Raw genomic sequence first — 18,104 nt, 5'->3', positions numbered from 1 at the left:
CACACCAACCACTAAAGCCAATGATGATAATATTGAAGAATTCTACCAACTTCTTCATTGTGAAATTAATCAAACATGTAATCAAATTGACTGTATCTATTCAATACCACTGGCCAAAGCAAGGCCAAGGGAAGACTGTGGAACAGACCATCAATCGCTCATATGGAAATTAAGGCTAAAGCTGAAGAATATTGAAACAAGTCCATGAGAGCCAAAATAAGATGTTGACTATACCTCACCTGAATTTAGAAACAATCTCAAGAACAGATTTGCTGCATTAGATGCTTATGACCAGAGACCAGAAAGCTGTGGGATGACATCAATAACATAATACAGGAAAAAAGGCAAGAATGAAAGAAAAGATCAAGAAGGAAAAAAGGCAAGAATGAAAGAAAAGATCAAGAAGGAAAAAAGGCAAGAATGAAAGAAAAAAGGCAAGAATGAAAGAAAAGATCAAGAGACTCTGCACCTTGCTTTTGAATGTAGAAATGTTAAAACAACTGGAAGAAATGAGGAAGTAAAAGAACTCAACTGAAATTTTAAAGGTCAGCTCAAGAAAACAAAATCAAGTATTATAATGAAATGTGCAAAGACCTGGAGTTAGAAAACCAAAAGGGAAGAACATGCTCAGCATTTCTCAAACTAAAAGAATTGGAGAAAAAATTCAAGCCTTGACTTACAATACTGAAGGATTCAATGAGCAGAACGTTGAATACTGCAGGAAGCATCTTAAAAAAAAAAAAGGGAGGGGGTGGGGGAAGAGAAATACAGTCAATGTACCAAAAAGAATTGGTCAATGTTCAGTCATTTCACGAGGTAGCATAGGATCAAGGTCCGATGTACTGGAGGAAGAAGTCCAAGGTGCACTGAAGGCATTTGCAAAAATCTAGGCTTCAGGAATTGATGGAACACAAATTGAAATCTTTCAACAAACTGATGCAGCACTGGAGGTACTCACTCATCTCTGCCAAGAAATTTGCAAGACAGGTACCTGGCAAAGCAATTGAAAGAGATCCATATTTGTGCCCATTCCAAAGAAAGATGGCTCAATGGAATATCATTAATATCACAGGCAATTAAAATGTTGTTAGAGATCATTCAAAATGGTTCCAAGAGTACATCCACAGGGAGCTTCCAGCAGGGAAAGGAGACGTGTGCTGGTGGCCGGACACAGGGTGTGCCCTTTGGTTATTTAAATTATTGTACACTCCTGAGTGTTTCGGTGCACATTTCAACAACAACAACAAAAAAAAAAAATCCAGAGGGAATAGAAGCAAATACTGTTGAATGATGAAGCATGGAGGGGATTGTAATCATTGCAATGAAATGAACTGATGTTCCGTCATGTAAACTATCACTCAATTCACAATAAAAACTTGAAGAAGAAAAAAGAAAACCAACCCAGGGAGCTTCCAGGCACTCAAGCCAGATTCAGAAGAGAATGTAGAATGATGGTGTTAGGTGGATCTTGACTGAAAGCAGAAAATACTAGAAAGATATTTACTTGTGCCTTACTGACTCTGCAAAGCATTTGACTATATGGATCATAACAAACTATAGATAGAATTGTGAAGAATGGGTGTTCCAGGACATTTAATTTTGCTCTTGAGGAACCTGTACATAGACCAAGAAGCAGTCATTCAACAGAACAAGGAAACACTGAATGGTTTAAAGTCAGGAACAGTGTTTGTCAAGATTACATTCTTTCAATCTGTATGCTGAGCAAATAATTCTATTAAGAAGAATATGACAGTTTTACCAAACATTCAAGGAAGAGCTGTCACCAATGTTACTCAAATTATTCCAGAATATATAAGAGGATGGAAAACTCCCTAATACATTGTATAAAGCAAGCATAACCCTCATACCAAAACCAGGGAAGGACATCACTAAGAAAGAAAATTATAGACCCTCCCTCATGAACATAGATGCAAACATTCTCAACAAGAAGAGTACGGCAACAGGATTGGAGGAAGATTCATTAACAACCTGCATTATGCAGCGAACACAGACTTCCTTACTTGAAACAAAGAGAACTTGAAGTCCTTACTGATGAAGATCAAAGATTACAGCCTTTAGTATATATTGTACATCAGTGTAAAGAATACTAAAATTCTCACAGCTGGCCCAATAAACAACATCATGATCAATGCAGAAAAGATTGAACCTGTCCAGGATTTCATTTTACTTGAATCTACAATCAATGTTCATGGAAGCAGCAGTCAAGAAATCAAATGACATATTGCATTGGGCAAATCTGTTTCAGAAGACCTCTGTGAAGTGTTCAAGAGCGATTCAGACACAAACCATGGTCATTTTGGTTGCCTCATATATATGTGAAAGCTAGACAAATGAAGGAAGACCCAAGAAGAATTGATGCATTTGAATCATGGTGTTGCCAAAGAATATTGAAAGTACTGCAGACTGTCAGAAGAATAAACAAATCTGTGTTGGAAGAAGTACAGCCAGAATGCTTCCTAGAAGTGAGGGTCAGAATCGACTCAATGACATCTAACAACAACAAACAGAAAAATTGTCTAGCTTCCATGTTCTCAACAAAGAAACAGATAAAACCATTTTACAACACTTGATAAATCTTAGATCTCAAAAGCAAAGTTATAACCTAGCTCTATCAGCCCAAAACTTGATTTGAGTCAAATCAAGCCTCTAAATCTAACTGGTAGTTTTCCAAAACACACAATAGAATAACAGAATGTTCAGCATACCCAGGGGGATGCCATTGACAATGAGAAACTGTGGGACCAAACCCCCACTCTGTCAACAAATAAATCTCATGACAACACAAGAAAGAGAAACCTGGGACTGTGTCCTTGTGAGCCAGTCTCACTATGCAGGCCTTGTTTGGATTATTAATCAGGCAATGTTTCCAATATACAGTCAGTCCCCACATACAAATGCCCGGATTAAGGACAACTCCTACTTAACCTTGAATGTAGACTTTGAATCAATTCTCTCATGGCCAACAAAGCAAACCCGAAGGTTTCCCATTTGGATGATTTATCATGGTAACCGGAATGAGAAAAATTACAGATGGAAGCCCTAAAAGGAGTGACTCAGAAGAGATGTGTAAGGAGCCCTTCAGGAGCCTGATTCGAGAGATTGGATTATTGACAGGATTCTGGAGAACCACACACATGTAAAGCATGGCCACCATCTTTGAGCAGGATGCAGCCATATTTGAGAAGGGCACCACCATCTTTGAAGTTCAGCTCATTATGTAAGTCTGCCCTCACTTTGAAGTGATTGAGCCAACCCTGGCGTTGTTGTTAAGTGCCTTTGAGTCCGTTCCAACTCATAGCAACCCTGTATAAGATTTCCAAGGAGTGGCTGGTCGTATTTGAACTGCCGACCTTACGTTTGGAAGGGCAGTGCTGATCTTTCAGCACCACACAACCCCTGGTGGTGGTGGTGGTGTGCTGCGTTGTTGGTTCCAACTCATAGCGACCCTGTACAGGGTTTTGGAGGCTGTAAGTCTTTATAGGAGCAGAAAACCTCATCTTTGTCCCATGGAACGGCTGGTAGTTTCAAACTGCTGACCTTGGAGTTAACAGCTCGACTCGTATCTTCATCAGAGTCCCCATCACTTGCTGCACACACAGCTTTTAAATCACTGGAAAGCCTTCAGGCCTTTTCTTGCACTAAAGTCCAGGCAAATTCATATTTTATTCTTCAGATTTGCTGCAGTGTCAGCGTTACAGATATCTATTATTATTAGTATTATTGTGAATTGAGTGACAGTTTACAGAGCAGATCTGTTTTCTGTTCAACAGTTTGTACACATTTTGTTTCACATCCTGGGTTATGGTCCCCACAGTGTTACCTCACTCATCCCACGTCCTTCCAGTGTTTCCTGTTTCCACTCTTCCTTTCCTAACCCTTCTGAACTGGGTCCTTGGGTACATGCTGCCTCTCTGATCTCAAATGGTTGATGATTTGAAGGTATATTTATCTAGCTAATGTTATTGTTCACTTTGTAGACCTGACTGTTGTTGGGCTGAAATTTGAGCCCCAGAGTTCAGTTCTGGACATGAAGGATGACTAAGGGCCATGGTCTTGGGGGTTGTTAATTTAATTATCTTTGTGTGTATGTGTGTGACATGTGTGTATGTGTGTGACAGTATACACAGTAAAGGACACACTATCTCAGCATGGTGTTGATGACATTCAAGGTACGCCACCAACCTCACTCTCTTCTTCCAAACCCTCGGCCGCCATGAGCATCAGATCTCTGCTCCCAAGATTCAGCTAAACTTTTGAGCTGCACTTGCCAATTTGATCCCATGCAGATAATTCTTTAAACAAGTCTGGTGCCAAGGAGGCTCTGATAAAGAGCTACAGAGGCTGACCTGATGCCACCTCCAACCCCTTGTTGGAAATTCTTACCTCATTTGATCTCATTGATGAATATAGTATTTCTGCTTACACATTTGCTTACTCACCCAGAAGTGTAGTTCAGGCACTAGACAGACCCTTTTGAATAGATCACCTAATGTTTGAGCATCCTCTGCCTTCTGCATCTGCGTGTTCTGTTATGTCAAATATATGAAGAATGAACTGGGTTGGGTTCCTCTGTCTCTCTGGCTCTCTCCCTCCCCTTGTGTTAGTTCAATTCATGGCAACTCTGTACAGAATTTCTGAGGCTATAAATCTTTACAGGAGCAGAATGCCTCATCTTTCTCCCGTGGAACAGCTGGTTGTTTTGAACTGCTGACCTTGCAGTTCGCAGCCCGATTCGTAACCACTACACTACCAGAACACCAGCTCTAGGGGAGGCTTTCTTTCTCTCTTGATTCTTGCGGGGGAGGTCCTGGTCTCCTTTCAGCATCTATAGGCCCAGCATTGCTTGGAGATCTCTGTGCGTCTTGGCACCAACCTTCCCCCAAACCTAGGAGCTTCACAGTCCAGGGACCTCAGGCCCAAAGGGCGTACTCCACGCTTGACTGGTCTCTGTCTGCTGACTGCTCTCTTCTTTTATCTTTATCAGATAAAAGGTGTTGCAGGCCACACCCCTGAGAAAACTCCCCTAATCAAGGCTGTGATGGGAGTAAAGGTATTGCATTGTTGTTGTTGTTGTTGTTGTTGTTGAGTAGGTTCTGACTTATATCATTGTTGTTAAGTGCCTTCGAGTCAGTTCCAACTCATAGCGACCCTGTATAGGGTTTCAGAGGAACAGCTGGTGCATTTGAACCGCTGACATTGTTCTAAACCACCTTGCAGTCCAGTGCTTTATCCTACAGCGCCACACCAGGACTCAAACTCATATAGATATATAGGGTTCCCGAGGAGTAGCTGGTGGGTTTGAACCACGGACCTTGCAGTTAGCAGTCCAATGCTTGTCCTACAGTGCCACACCAGGACTCCAAGGGAGTTGTATACAATCCTTTATCTTCTAATTGGTTTATCACATCAGATCATATCATGGGGAATGAATACCTTCTTGTACAACAACCGGACCACTGAGAACCATTGCCAGCCAAGTAGACACATTTTGGGGGCAGGCAGGGGGAGCATAGTCAATCTGTGACACTTCCTTTAGTTCTGTCTCTCTGCTTTTCCGCTGACTGTAGGAACTCTCAGCCTGCTTGCTCATAGGTCCGCTTTCCTATTTTGCTGGGAGCTATTATCCAGCTTCATGAATCTTTTCTGAAACCAAATAAACCCTAAAAAACTTACCTTGTCAGAATGTCCCCTCAGCTGGACTGTCCCCTCTCCTGACCAGGTGCTGAAGGCATGCGCATCTGCTCCTGTGGTCATCGAGGTACTCTTCAACTCATACCCTCAACTCCAGGTATCCAGGTCCTGGAAGGGGGTCATTCCTGAGGAAGACCTTCAGGTGAGCAAACTGTCCCCTCTCTCCCCCAGAAGCACAAAACATTGGCCTGTTTCTGCTTACCCATGTGTGGAGTTTTGTACTAACACCCAAGTAAGCTGGAAGCATCCAAGAAGAAGGGAAGAGAAGGAGAAAGGAAGCCTCTATTTGCATGCTTCTAGGGTTTTTGCTTTTGTTGTTATTGTTAGGTGCCGCCAAGTCAGTTCCGACTCAGAGCGTCCTCACTGACAACAGAAGGAAGCAGCTCTGGGTCCTGAGATAGTCTCACAGTTGTACTTGAACCCATTGCTGCAGCTTGCCGTCAAGCCAACTCCTTGAGGGTCTTCCTGTTTTTCACCGACCCTCCTCTGGTTTTCTTCTGAAAGCTCAGGAATTCACACAGCCAAGATGAGCCTGTTGTTCTCCCAAGGGTCTGCTGGCTACAAAGAGCAGAAAACCAACCAGGCTGGCTGAGGACTATGAGGGGTGCAGAGAAGGAATGGCATGGAATCCACCTGCTCCAAAGATCTGGCTCCATTCTGGGAGACGCTGGTCTAGTCTTTGTGTGGGCTTCATCCAACAGGGGCAGCTACAGAGGTCACAACTATAGGCATCCAACAAAGAAGGACGTTTTTCTCCACAACTCTCTAAAAATGTCCTCATCGTGTTTCGTTGGAATGGAGTCCTGTATACATTGTTGCTGTTGTTGTTAACTGCCATCAAGTTCCCTGCAACTCATGGAGCAGAGCGCTGTCCAGTCCTGAACCATCTCCCTGATCCATTGTGGATCACACCCTTGTGACCGTAGGGTTTTCACTGGCTGATTTTCACAAGTAGATCTCCAGGCCTTTCTTCCTCATCCTTCTCAGGCTAGAAGCTCCACTGAGACCTGGTCAACATCACAGCAAGACACAATTGTCACGGACAGACGGATGGAAGCTAAGCATGAGGTATATTGGCCTGGAATCGAACCTGGGTCTCCCGCATGTCGGGCGAGACTTCTCACTGAGCTACCGGAGTCTCATTGTGTGCATACTACTGCATACCAAAGCAACACCAGATGCTGGTTAGCTTGAGCTGGGCTCCTGGGTCTGTCACTGACAAAAGGGAAGGTCTCCCATGACAGCTGTAGACTCGGGAGATCTACCCATACTTGGGACATGTCACCAGAATTGACCGGTTCCTGGGGAAGGACCTCATGATTGGTAAAGTGGAGGCTCAATGAAAAAGGAAGCCCCTTGGGGGCATGGATTGGCACAGTGGCAGTAACAGTGGGTTGAGACACAGAAACGATTGTGAGGGCAACGCAGGACTGGGCAGGGTTTCCTTCTGTTGACTGTAGGGGTGCTGTGAATCAAAACCAACTCAACACCACCTAACAACCACAACCCTGGGGGTGCAGGTGGGGTGGACAAGTTGAAGGTGCCCCCAATGGAGCTCCCTCTTAGTGCTTCATACATGATGACACTTCTCAGTGCTGGTATCTGGTCTCAGGAGTCCCTGACAGCACAGACAGTTTGGCACTTGACTCCTAACCAAATTTTTGGAGACCCTAACCCACCCAGAGGTGCTACCTCAGAACAAATGCTTGGTGATGGGCTCCTGAAACGCACAACCCATGAAAACCCACAGTTCTCCTCTGACACACATGGGCCACCTTGAGTCTGAATAGACTCGGCTGTGACCTGATCTGAGTCACAGAAAGGGTCTCCCAGGAGGGAAGGACGTCTGTCCATGAGCCCTGACTCACACTCTTCCTGCCTCCCTTTCCAGATGCACCAACCTTTCTATCAGTCCCTGTTCGCCCTGGCCAGCACCCCACGCTGTCTGCAGCATCTCTGCCGGGGCGCCCTCCGGAAGCTGTTTGGCAAGAAGTGTTTCCACCTCATCCCCCTGCTGCCCCTGCCAAAGTCTCTGCAGGACTATCTGCTCCTGGAGCCAGAGGGCATCTTGCATTGAAAGACAGAGCCTGAGGACTGAGGCTGCTGTCCCCATCTCTGTCCTACCCTGGGGAGGATGGGGGCAGGCCTGAGCACGATCCCTCTGCTCCCCACTGCCTGGCACACACGGACCACGCCAAGCTTCTGGTTCACCCTGAGATGAAATTTGTATTAAGCACTCTTTCTACCTTTCAGGGTTGCTTGTGTGGGGACCCCTTGAAATCTTGAATACCGTAGTACAGGCATGCCTTGCTTCGCTGCTTCTCAGAGACGGTAATTTTTTTGTTGTTGTTGTAATAAATGGAAGGCTTGCCAAGCACATCTCCCGGCGGCATTTTTCCAGCAGCGGGTGCTCACTTCCTGTCTCTGTGTCACCTTTTTGGAAGAAACCCTGGTCACACAGTGGGTTAAATGTTGGCCTACTAACTGAAAGGTCGGTGGTTCAAATCCACTAGCCACTCTGAGGGACAACGATGTGGCAGTCTGCTTCTGTAAAAATGGAAAGCCTTGGGAACTCAGTGGGTAGCTCTGCTCTTCCCTGCAGGGTCTGAAGGAGTGAGAATCAACTCGAAAGGCTCTGGGTTTGGTTTCTTGTTTTGGTCCAATTGTGGTAACCTTCACAACATTCCAGACCTTTTCACCACACCATCGCACATGTCCTAGATGACAATGCAGTGTCAACATCACTTCTCTTTGCACCAGGAAGCAAACAAACAGAAAAACAACACCACGCAGGTGAGTGGCTTTATTGCTGTGGTCTGGACCTGAACCCACAATCTCTCCAAGGTCTGTATGTCCGTGTATACGGCAAGTAGAACGAAAGCACACACATATTTCCCCCAGTTCCATCCCCTGCCCCCAGTGAGTTGGCAGCACACATGCTGGTACCTCAGATCCAAATCACTGGGAGGCTTCACCTTCAGAAGAAGACAGTGGAGTCTGTCTCCTGAGTCCCATCCTGAGAAGGACATTGAGGGCTGAGAGTCTGGGTGAGGTCCTATCAATCCCAGCTGAGCCACACCAGGCAGGAGGCCAGGGACATGCACAACCTCATGTTGTGACACTCAACCTGAGTGTCATGTCAGAGAGCTGCCCGGAAGGCTGAGGACACTGTGGTCACCCTCCGGAGAAGTGACCCCTCTGGGCCATGTGCAGGATGTTGCTGGGGGAACCTTGGGGCAGGGGGGTTGCCCTGCTGGGGGTCCAAGTTGGAAGGAGACTTGAGACTGTGAGTGAAGCCTATGGTGAGGACAGAAGAGGGTGAGCAAGTCTAGTTGTACACCTAGGCTTTACAAAGTTTAAGGGGGAAAATGGGATTAAAAGATAACGGAATGTTTCCACGTGTTTTAAATCCCCCTGGAATATGGAAAGAGGTAGCTGGGCTCAGTGAGTCCACCAAGGGAGTGATTGGACAGCATCCTCCCAGTTCCTGCCACTAACTGCCCACTTACATCCCACCCCTTGACACAAATGACCCTGTTCTACAAGTCAGGTTCAACACAGATTCATGGAAACCCATGTGCCTCACAGTAGAATGGAGCTCTAGGGTTTCCAACACCTGATCTCCCAGAAGTAGATCACCAAGCCTTTCTTGTGAGGTATCTCTAGGTAGATTCAAACCTCCAACCTTAAGTAGTTACTCCTGTTGTACAAACTAAAAGCTGAAACCAAACTTACTGCCAGCAAGTCAGGTCTAACTCAGCAACTCTGTATAGGGTTTCTGAGGCTATACATCTCTGTGGGAACAAAAGTCCCTTCTTTCTCCCAAGGAGTATCCAGTGGGTTTGAACTGCCAACCTTGTGGTAATCAGTCCAGTGCTTATCCTACAGCACCAACAGGCTCCCATGTTCTACAAAAGGGCTACTCTGACACACACACACACAACACCCCACACACATACAGAGCAGATGCCTCTCCCCAAGTCCTTCCTCCACAAGACATTCTGGGGTCACTATTGAATGGAAAGGAAAACTTGAAGGAAGGCAGGTGTGCAGAGCACGGGGCAAAACAGGGTCCTGGAACTTTGGAGGCTAGTAGGAGTTCAGGCTGGGCAGGGGGTGGAGACAGATTGGAAGGGTCTTGGCTTCCAGACCAAGGAATCTGGACTTCACAAGAGGCCGTGAAGCCGTTGATCAAGTATGGGCACAGAGGGACTCTAGGGCTCCTAGACTGCTTTGTCCTGGAAAGAGATGCACGCAGGACAATGGCCACACCATAGGGACAGGCTTTCCATACCCAGGTGTTGCACCAGGGCCCCTCCACTTAGCCAGGGAGGAAGCCTTGGCAAAGCTACTCCACAGACACCAGCTGTGGACTGCTTACCTGGAAGGTGAGCATACTCAAGTCTCTACTTTTTTACTCATGTCAACTGGAGAAACCGGCGCTAGCAGGGTGTGGATTTGGGGTGAGCCAGGAATCTGCATTTCTAGCAGACATGGGTGATCCCTGCCAGAGGTTCCCTGTGGTGCCCTGAGTGTTTTCTCTCCGTTCTTATTAGAAGACAACAACCACTGTGGTGATACTACTAAGGTGGTGAGCTGCCATCCAGTTGGGCCCTGGCTCATGGTGAGGCCCCGTCCATGCACAGCAGAACAAAACCCCGAGCCATCCCCATGCTGGCTTGCAGATCAGACTGCTGTGCTCTGGAGGGTTTCATTGGCTGCTTTCCTAGTCTGCCTTAGTCCTGAAGCTCTGTTCTGCATCACAACAACAAAAGCTTACAGATGTAGTGCCTTCACTGAGAATTGGAACCAAGTCTCCTGCATAGAAGGTGAGGTGCCTACCATTGAAATACCACTGCCCCCCTTGCAGTTCTGACTCCTAATGGCCCTGTGCACAACAGAAGGAGACCCTGCCCGGGGGTCCTGTGGCGTCCTCACTGTTGTTGAGCCCATTTGTTGCAGTAACTGCGTCCATCGGTCCATCTCGTTGAGAGTCTTCCTCTTTTTCACTCACCCTACAAAGCAGGACATCCTTCTCCAGGAACTGGTCTTTCTGGATAACGTTTCCAAAGTACGAGATATGATGTATCACCACCCTCACCTCACGGGAGCATTCTAGCAGTTCTTCCAAGACAGATTTGTTCTTTCTTCTGGAAGCCCATGGCATATTTAATACACTCCACCAACACTGCAATTCAAATGCGTCAGCTCTTCAGTTTTCCTGAGTCACCATCCAGTTTTGCATGTGAAATGATCAAAGTGGCATGTCTGTTTGCTTGCTTATTATCCCATTGTTATCATGACAAAGACTATTAAAAATGGAAGATAATAGCAATGTTCTTTGCAAGAACAAATAACAGGATGGAGACATTCCGAGCTGCAGAAGCCAGTAAGAAGCCAGTCTTTGCTGAGTTCTGCAAATGAGCATGAGGGCACATTTGCTTTAGACAACTGTGTCCTTCAGCCATCTCCATTATAGGGTACTGTTGGGTTAGATCTCCAAGATGCATTGAACTTTACGTTCTGAAGAGATCCAAAACACAGCAGAGCTCTTTAGAGCTCATGTTGACTTGATGCTTCTAAAAATCTAATAACAGTCATTAGGTTCCCCAAAACAATTTTTCTTTTACATCCTACAAGAGCAACACATATCGCACAGTGAACCCCGAGTCTCTCTCTAAAATTGCACCATTTTGAAGGTATTTGTACGTTTTCATTATTTTCACTTTTCAGATGTGCATGCTGCCAGAAAGAGCTAATACAGGAAGTTGCTTAGTGATAAACCAGGTATTTCTACATCCGGTCCTGTTCCTTCATCTAGCAAGCCCTTGCTGAGTGGGGCTAAGGCTTCCCAATGAACAAGAGACACATGATCACTGTCCTCCTCACACAGCCCTGAGCAAGAGAGTAAAGAGAACATGTCAGAGAGGGACACATCAGGGAGCGCTGGACAGGGAAGGTCAGGCTTCCTGACATCTTACCTCCTTAAAGCGCAGACTGATAGCACAGATTTTGATCTTTTGCAAAGAACTCTTAACCACCTAAAGAAATACAAGTTTGGAGAATGAGCTGGTGAGCTTCAGCAACCTAGCCACACACCTGGACCACACGAGGCATCTAAGATGCATTGCAGGTATTATCAGCTCACTGAGAGCTTCTCATCTTTTAAGGGCTGCCCCAGGGCCAAGTAATAATCAAGGACTACAGGAGTTCTGGTAGCGTAGTGGTTACAAATTGGGCTGCGAACCTTAAGGTCAGCGGTTCGAAACTACCAGCCGCTCCTCAGGAGAAAGATGAGGCTTTCTACTCCCGTAAAGATTTACACCCTCGGAAACCCTGTACAGGGTCACTATGGGTTGGAACCAACTCGATGGCACTTAACAACAACATCGCAGGGATAGTCCTTGTTTAAATACCTTGTTTAAGGTGTTTTCAATAACCTCATATGCATGGGAAAGTTGGACAGTGAATAAGGAAGACTGTAGAAGAATTGATGCTTTTGAGTTATGGTGTTGGAGGAAAACTTTGAAAGTGCCATGGGTTGCCAAAAGAACCAACAGATCTTTGTTGGATGAGGTACAGCCAGAGTGCTCCTTGGAGGCCAGGATGGCAAACTTCATCTCTCATACTTCAGACATATTGTCAGGAGGGACTAGTCACTGGAGAAGGATATCATGTTTGGTAAGGTCGAGGGTCAGAGAAAAAGAGGAAGACCCCCAGTGAGATGGATTGGCAAAGTGGCAGCATCAATGGGCTCAAGTGTGACAACAATTGTGAGGTTGGCCCAGGACTGGGCAGTGTTTCGTTCTGTTGTGCATCAGGTCACTATGAGTCGGAATCGACTTGATGGTACCTAACACCACCAACATCACAAGGATAAAATCTTTCCTAGTTAAATTTGCTATGCACAGTTGTAATGTTTTGAAGCCCCAAGGTTTCAGGTCCAATGAATAATATGTGGACTGTCTGGATTTAAGTAAAGTTTGGGAGCATCAAACTACTTTTCAAGCTCTGTGGTTTGCCTTATAACCAACACCTTTCTACTAGAAAACAACAGTAATAATTAGGTGCCATCAAGTCGGTTCTGACTATAGTAACCCTGTGGACAGCAGACCCCAACCCTGCCCAGTTCTGCACCATCCTCACAGTTGTTACGTTTGAGCCCATTGCTGCTGACACTGTGCCAATCCATCCCGTTGTGGGCCTTCCTTTTTATTACTGACCCTCCACGTTACCAAGCATGATGTCCTTCTCCAGGGACTGGTCCCTCCTGATAACATGCCCGAAATGTGAGAGATGATGTCTCACCATCCCAGCTTCTAAGGAGGTTTCTGGATCTACTTCCTCCAACACAGATTGATTTGTTCTTCTGGAAGTCCATGGTACTTTCAATATTCTTCTTCAACACCCTAACTCAAATGCATCGATTCTTCTATAATCTCCCTTATTCATTACCCACCTTTCACATGCATATGAGGTGACTGGAAACACTATGGCTTGGGTCAGGCCCATTTTAGTCCTCAAACTGATATCTTTGTTCTTGAACACTTGAAAGAGGTATTTTTTTGCAGCAGATTTGTCTAACGCAATAGTCATTTGTATTTCCTTAAATTACTAAAACAGGCCTGGGTCAATGTCTTGAGACCAGTCAAGGATTGCAATATTGAAAATCATTTTCATATCATCCTGCAGGTGGCGCTATACGCAAACCACTCATTGACATTTACCAACCAGCTCTCCCTAGACGTAAAAGGAATAAACAGGAAGATGTTGGCTCTCAGTATAAAGGAACACTACACAGAGTATGTAATATAGAATTGTACTGCTGTGATAAAAAAAAAATCCAGTAATTAAAATATTGATTATGGAATTGCCTACATCCTTGGTATTAAATATGCTCATTTTATAGGCAATGTGTTGGCAGATAAATACAGTTTTAAGCTGACTCTTTTATGGTGCCGTAACAGCAGCCCAACCCTCGTTTTGGGCGTTTAGCGTATTCTTTAACAAAATTATACATTGGACATTATAGTGTAACTGGACGAATTTCCAGCCTTCAGCTAATCTTCCAGAATGGTATTTCTGCAGTCTTCAGACTCTTTGCTTAATCACTCCAATAAAAAGAGTAGATTTCTTTGTAATGCAATTTGTAAGCAATAAACATGATTGAGAATGTAGTATTTGCTGCCGACTATGTTTAATGCCGGGTTTTAATTCGGTTTGTAATTATTCATTTGCTAGGCTTTTTTCTTTCTTTTTTTTTTTCATTCACATTTCTTTTGCCTTTACTGAACAAAGTTGGGAAGTTTTGTAGAACATTGGGGGGACACAGGATTTCAGGACATTTTATGCTAGCCAGAATTTGATGCAGATATTATGAAAAGAGAACAATTTATTTTTTGTATCCACTAAAGACAGGAGGTCACATTAACTCATAATACAGACACATAAAAATGTGATTATGGCTTCTAAACAGAACGCAGTGGGCTTCTAGTTAACACAATGAGATTTCTAGGAAGTGATGCATAAATTCTTCAAAAATGACACATTTCTCACGTCTCATTCCAATTAAATTACTGAGGCAGCTCACTGCGATGGGCACAAAGTAGGCGCTAAAACAAGGGGTTTCTTCTTTAAACTGGTGTCTCTATGGAAGTGTATTTTTATGAGAAGCAGTTAATATTCAGCTATTATTTTTCAGCAATGCTGGAAGGAATGTCTTGAGTCTTTCTTGTTAAAAGCTCTCCCTAGAAGATGCAGCTCCTTTGTTAATAGGAAAAGAGAGTTGTTCTACTTGATATCACTCCCACCCCATTCCTGTCTTTGGGGTGAAAGAAGCTAGCATGGGAACGGGTCCCCTAATTTGTCTCTGGGTTTGGGCCCAACCGCTGCCCACCAACCAGCTGCCACTGAGCCCAAGGGCTCCCAGCATTGTCCTTGCTCCCTGCAGCTGCAGGTGAGGTTGGGATATGCGAGGCTGGCACCCACGGGTGATCCAGGACCTCAGAGAACTGTCCTACCATCCCTGGCTCCCCACACATGCCTGGGATCCTAGGAGCCCAGCAGTCACCTTAGCATCTCAGCCCCCAGGGGTAGGGTAGGAAATATAGGGCCTGCCCATCCCTAATGCCTGGCCCAGGCCTAGAGATGTTGATCGCCCAGTGATCACAGGGGCGGGGGCCTGGTCTACTCCAGGCAGCTGGGGAGTCCACCCCCACCCCACACCCCACCCCGGGCTGGAGGGGCTCAGGGTTCCAGCCCCATCCTCCTTCAACCCCACACTGTTTGGGGGAAATGGGGGTTCGAGGCTCCTCCCCTCGCGGGGGACAAGAGGAGATAGGGATGCCAGGAGGGGGGCGCGGTAAGGGAGGGGGCGTCGGAAGACAAAAGAACGCGAGCTTTGCGTTCCAAATGATGTTTTGCACAAGCCTCGTCCTGGGGTTTGGAAGGCGCGCAGAGGACAATCAGAAATGCGATTTGAAGTCCTAATGAACTTGATTGCGTGAGCATTTATAATCCCCATGGTCCGAAATGAAATCAGATATAATCAGAGGCTACGGGAAGGGAGTGTTTACAGCGACGCCGGGCTGCGGGGCCGGGCGCACGGCTCCGGTATTGATGTCGAAAATGATGGATCGCGCGCGAATGGCAAATATACTATTTGTCTAATGGCTCGGCAATTAAATTCCCCTGTAAATGACCCATGCCTCATTTCATCCTAATCTATGGAATTTTGATTGAATTCGTCAGCTCTAATTGAAAAATACTGCGCTTTAATGTCTGCATTCCAGTTCCCGGACAAGATGGCTTTAATGAGACGGTGCCCCTCTGACCCGGGAATATTTGAGACTTTTATTCGGAAGGTAAAACCAGAAGATTGCTCAACGCATCCCGGCGATTTTCCCCCTGGATCCGCGGCTGTCTGTCACCGGAGGCGTTTTCAGAAACGCGCCCGAGACCCTGCGACTCAGGGGACACCTTCGTTCCCTGGACCTGGGCAGGAGGCTGAGGTGGGGATGCCCTCCCTGCCCAGCCCGGCCCTGGACCCCGTCTTCCAGGGTCAATCCCAGGTGCCTTCCCAGCCCCAGGAGGAAGCTCAGATCCACCCCCCTACCAGCGCACCCCGAGATTGGGCCCGGCCCCCCCATTCACTTTATATGCAAATGGTGAAGCGAAGCTATCCCTGAGAAATTAGCTACTTGCTGAAGCATATTTACTAGATTGAAATGAGTTAAGCAGAAACACTTTAAGTCGTGCAAACGAGATAACTGGGCCGCATTAAGACTGGAGATGTCTGTTCCTTGAAAAAAAAGAAAAAAAAAACCGCCGGGAGAAAGTAAAAGCGTGGAAACAAGGCCCCCGCAGGGTAGTGACACCCCCCACCCTCCCAAGTCCAGGAGTGCTCTCACAGGCCCGGGTGGGGACCTTGGGGAGGGGCGGTCAAGACATCCCAAACTGGGTGCAGACCCGCTCTCTGCTCGGAGGGGCCGATTCCGAACGCGGCCAGCAGGGGGAGCTCTCGCGCCAGGGTCTCGCAAACGAGCGCAGAACCCAGGGCTTGGGCGAGGAAGGGATCCGGTCAGCTCTAGTCTGGGGCCTGCATCCAACTTGGCCCTCCTCCACCTCCACCCCATGGCGGTGCTCTAAACTGGGACCCCGAGGACTAGGAGGCAGAGGGAGGGAAGCAGGAACCTGATCCAACCCAAAAGGTGAATGAATTTCAGCTTTGTTTTAACACATAGAGTTGACACATCTTTATTTAAAACAAAAAATGTGAAATGACATAAACATCATCTCCCTGGGACCGACGCTGAGTTGGAGTTGAAGCGGAGGTTCCGGGTCAGGCTCGATCCTGCGCGTGGCACCCGGGCGCGTGGCATCCGGCGCTTCGTGCATGGGTCTCCGGAGAGCGCCTCGGGGTCAGATGCCTGGCTGCCTCTGGTCAGTTTGTCGGCCTTGGTTTGCTTTCTAACATGCAGAGTCCTCTGATATTCCGGTTCCCCCCACCCCCATCACACACACACACACACACGGTTTGCTTTCTAACATGCAGAGTCCTCTGATATTCCGGTTCCCCCCACCCCCAACACACACACACACACACATGCAACCCGGCCCGGTCCACCCAGCGCTTGGAACTTCCCCGGGAGCAGGGGCCTCGGGGTCACAGTTTAACCAGGATAAGACTTGCAGGATCCATTCGGGTCCCTACAACCAACCCCACAGGTGGGAGTTCCGGCTTGTTTCTCCAAAGGGAACCACAGAGGCCTTCTGCTTCCAGGTCATGCTGGGGCGAGTCGGAGAGCCACGACAAGGAAATATGGATTTTAAAGAGGACCGAGGTTAAATTTTCTGTGTTCACGCCCCAAAGTTGGTCATATTTCTTAAACCTTCTGTGATCATTTACGACAATAGCGTTTCTCGTGACCTAGACGTTTACAGTGAAAAGAAACGGGGAATCGTCTTCTTCTGTTTTAATTTTAGGCATGAAAAAGATCTCGGCCTTTCCGGCTCACCCCACCTTGGCTCACCACCAACCCCCCTTCCCCTATCGACCTTAGAACCCGGAAACTGAAACATGACATTACTTACACGGCCCCTAGGGGGCGCTCAGGTCCCTGGACGCCCTGCACTCCCCAGATACTGTTCTAAAGCCGGAACGCTTTAAAAACAACAATTTCTCACATGTTCTCATGAATCTATTAAAACCAATCATACTTGCATTATTTGCAAATATAAAATACTCATCTTCCTGGTGTGGCGCTGTAGGTTAATGCGCCAGACTGTAAAGCCTTTTGAACTGCAAGGTCGGCAGTTCAAGCTCACTAGCTGCTCCTCGGAAAACCTAAAGAGGGTCACTATGGGTCGGAACTGACTCGACGGCACTTAGCAACATTATTAAAACAAAAATTTAAGTAAAATTTTAAAACTGAAAAATCATATCAGAAAAAGGACTACTGTCTAAAATCTACTGAACATTTCAGCACCTCAACAAGAAGGCAGATGATCCATTTTTTTAATGGGCAGAGGACACAAAGAGACACTTCATCAAAGAAGACATTCAGACACCCAGTTCAGACTAATAACAACCCTGTATCAGGTGTCCTGGTGTGATGACCTAAGGTAAGCACAGAGGTCGGTTTGAACCTCAAGGTCATCTGTTCAAACCCACCAGTTGCTCTTCAGAAACTCTATACTCTTCAGAAACCCTAAGTTCCCACTCACAGGGTCACTGTATAGCAACAATATATAGAGTTTTTAAGGAGCATGGGTGGATTTGAACTACCTACCTTGCAGTTCTTGTCCTAAGGGCTTTACTCCATTCGCATCATCACTGTCAACTCTATTTTGAGGAGGCAGCTTTTCCCCAGTAGCATTTTGAGTGCCTTCCA

At 46.4% G+C, this 18,104-nt stretch overlaps 1 protein-coding gene across 1 annotated transcript in view; it reads left to right on the top strand.

Moving 5' to 3' along the window:
• Nucleotides 1-7,789, top strand: part of ASB18 (ankyrin repeat and SOCS box containing 18) — a 92,751-nt gene extending 84,962 nt beyond the window's left edge. Inside the window, exons 5-6 of the mRNA XM_006866775.1 lie at nt 5,741-5,854; nt 7,604-7,789. Coding sequence (XP_006866837.1) covers nt 5,741-5,854; nt 7,604-7,789 — 300 coding nt within the window. The remainder of the gene's footprint in view (nt 1-5,740; nt 5,855-7,603) is intronic.
• Nucleotides 7,790-18,104: the final 10,315 nt, after the last annotated feature.

Source organism: Chrysochloris asiatica, unplaced genomic scaffold (genome assembly GCF_000296735.1).
Source record: "Chrysochloris asiatica unplaced genomic scaffold, ChrAsi1.0 scaffold00096, whole genome shotgun sequence".
Taxonomy (NCBI): domain Eukaryota; kingdom Metazoa; phylum Chordata; class Mammalia; order Afrosoricida; family Chrysochloridae; genus Chrysochloris; species Chrysochloris asiatica.
Note: the sequence above shows the minus strand (reverse complement) of the source record. Positions and strands in the feature narration are given on the sequence as shown.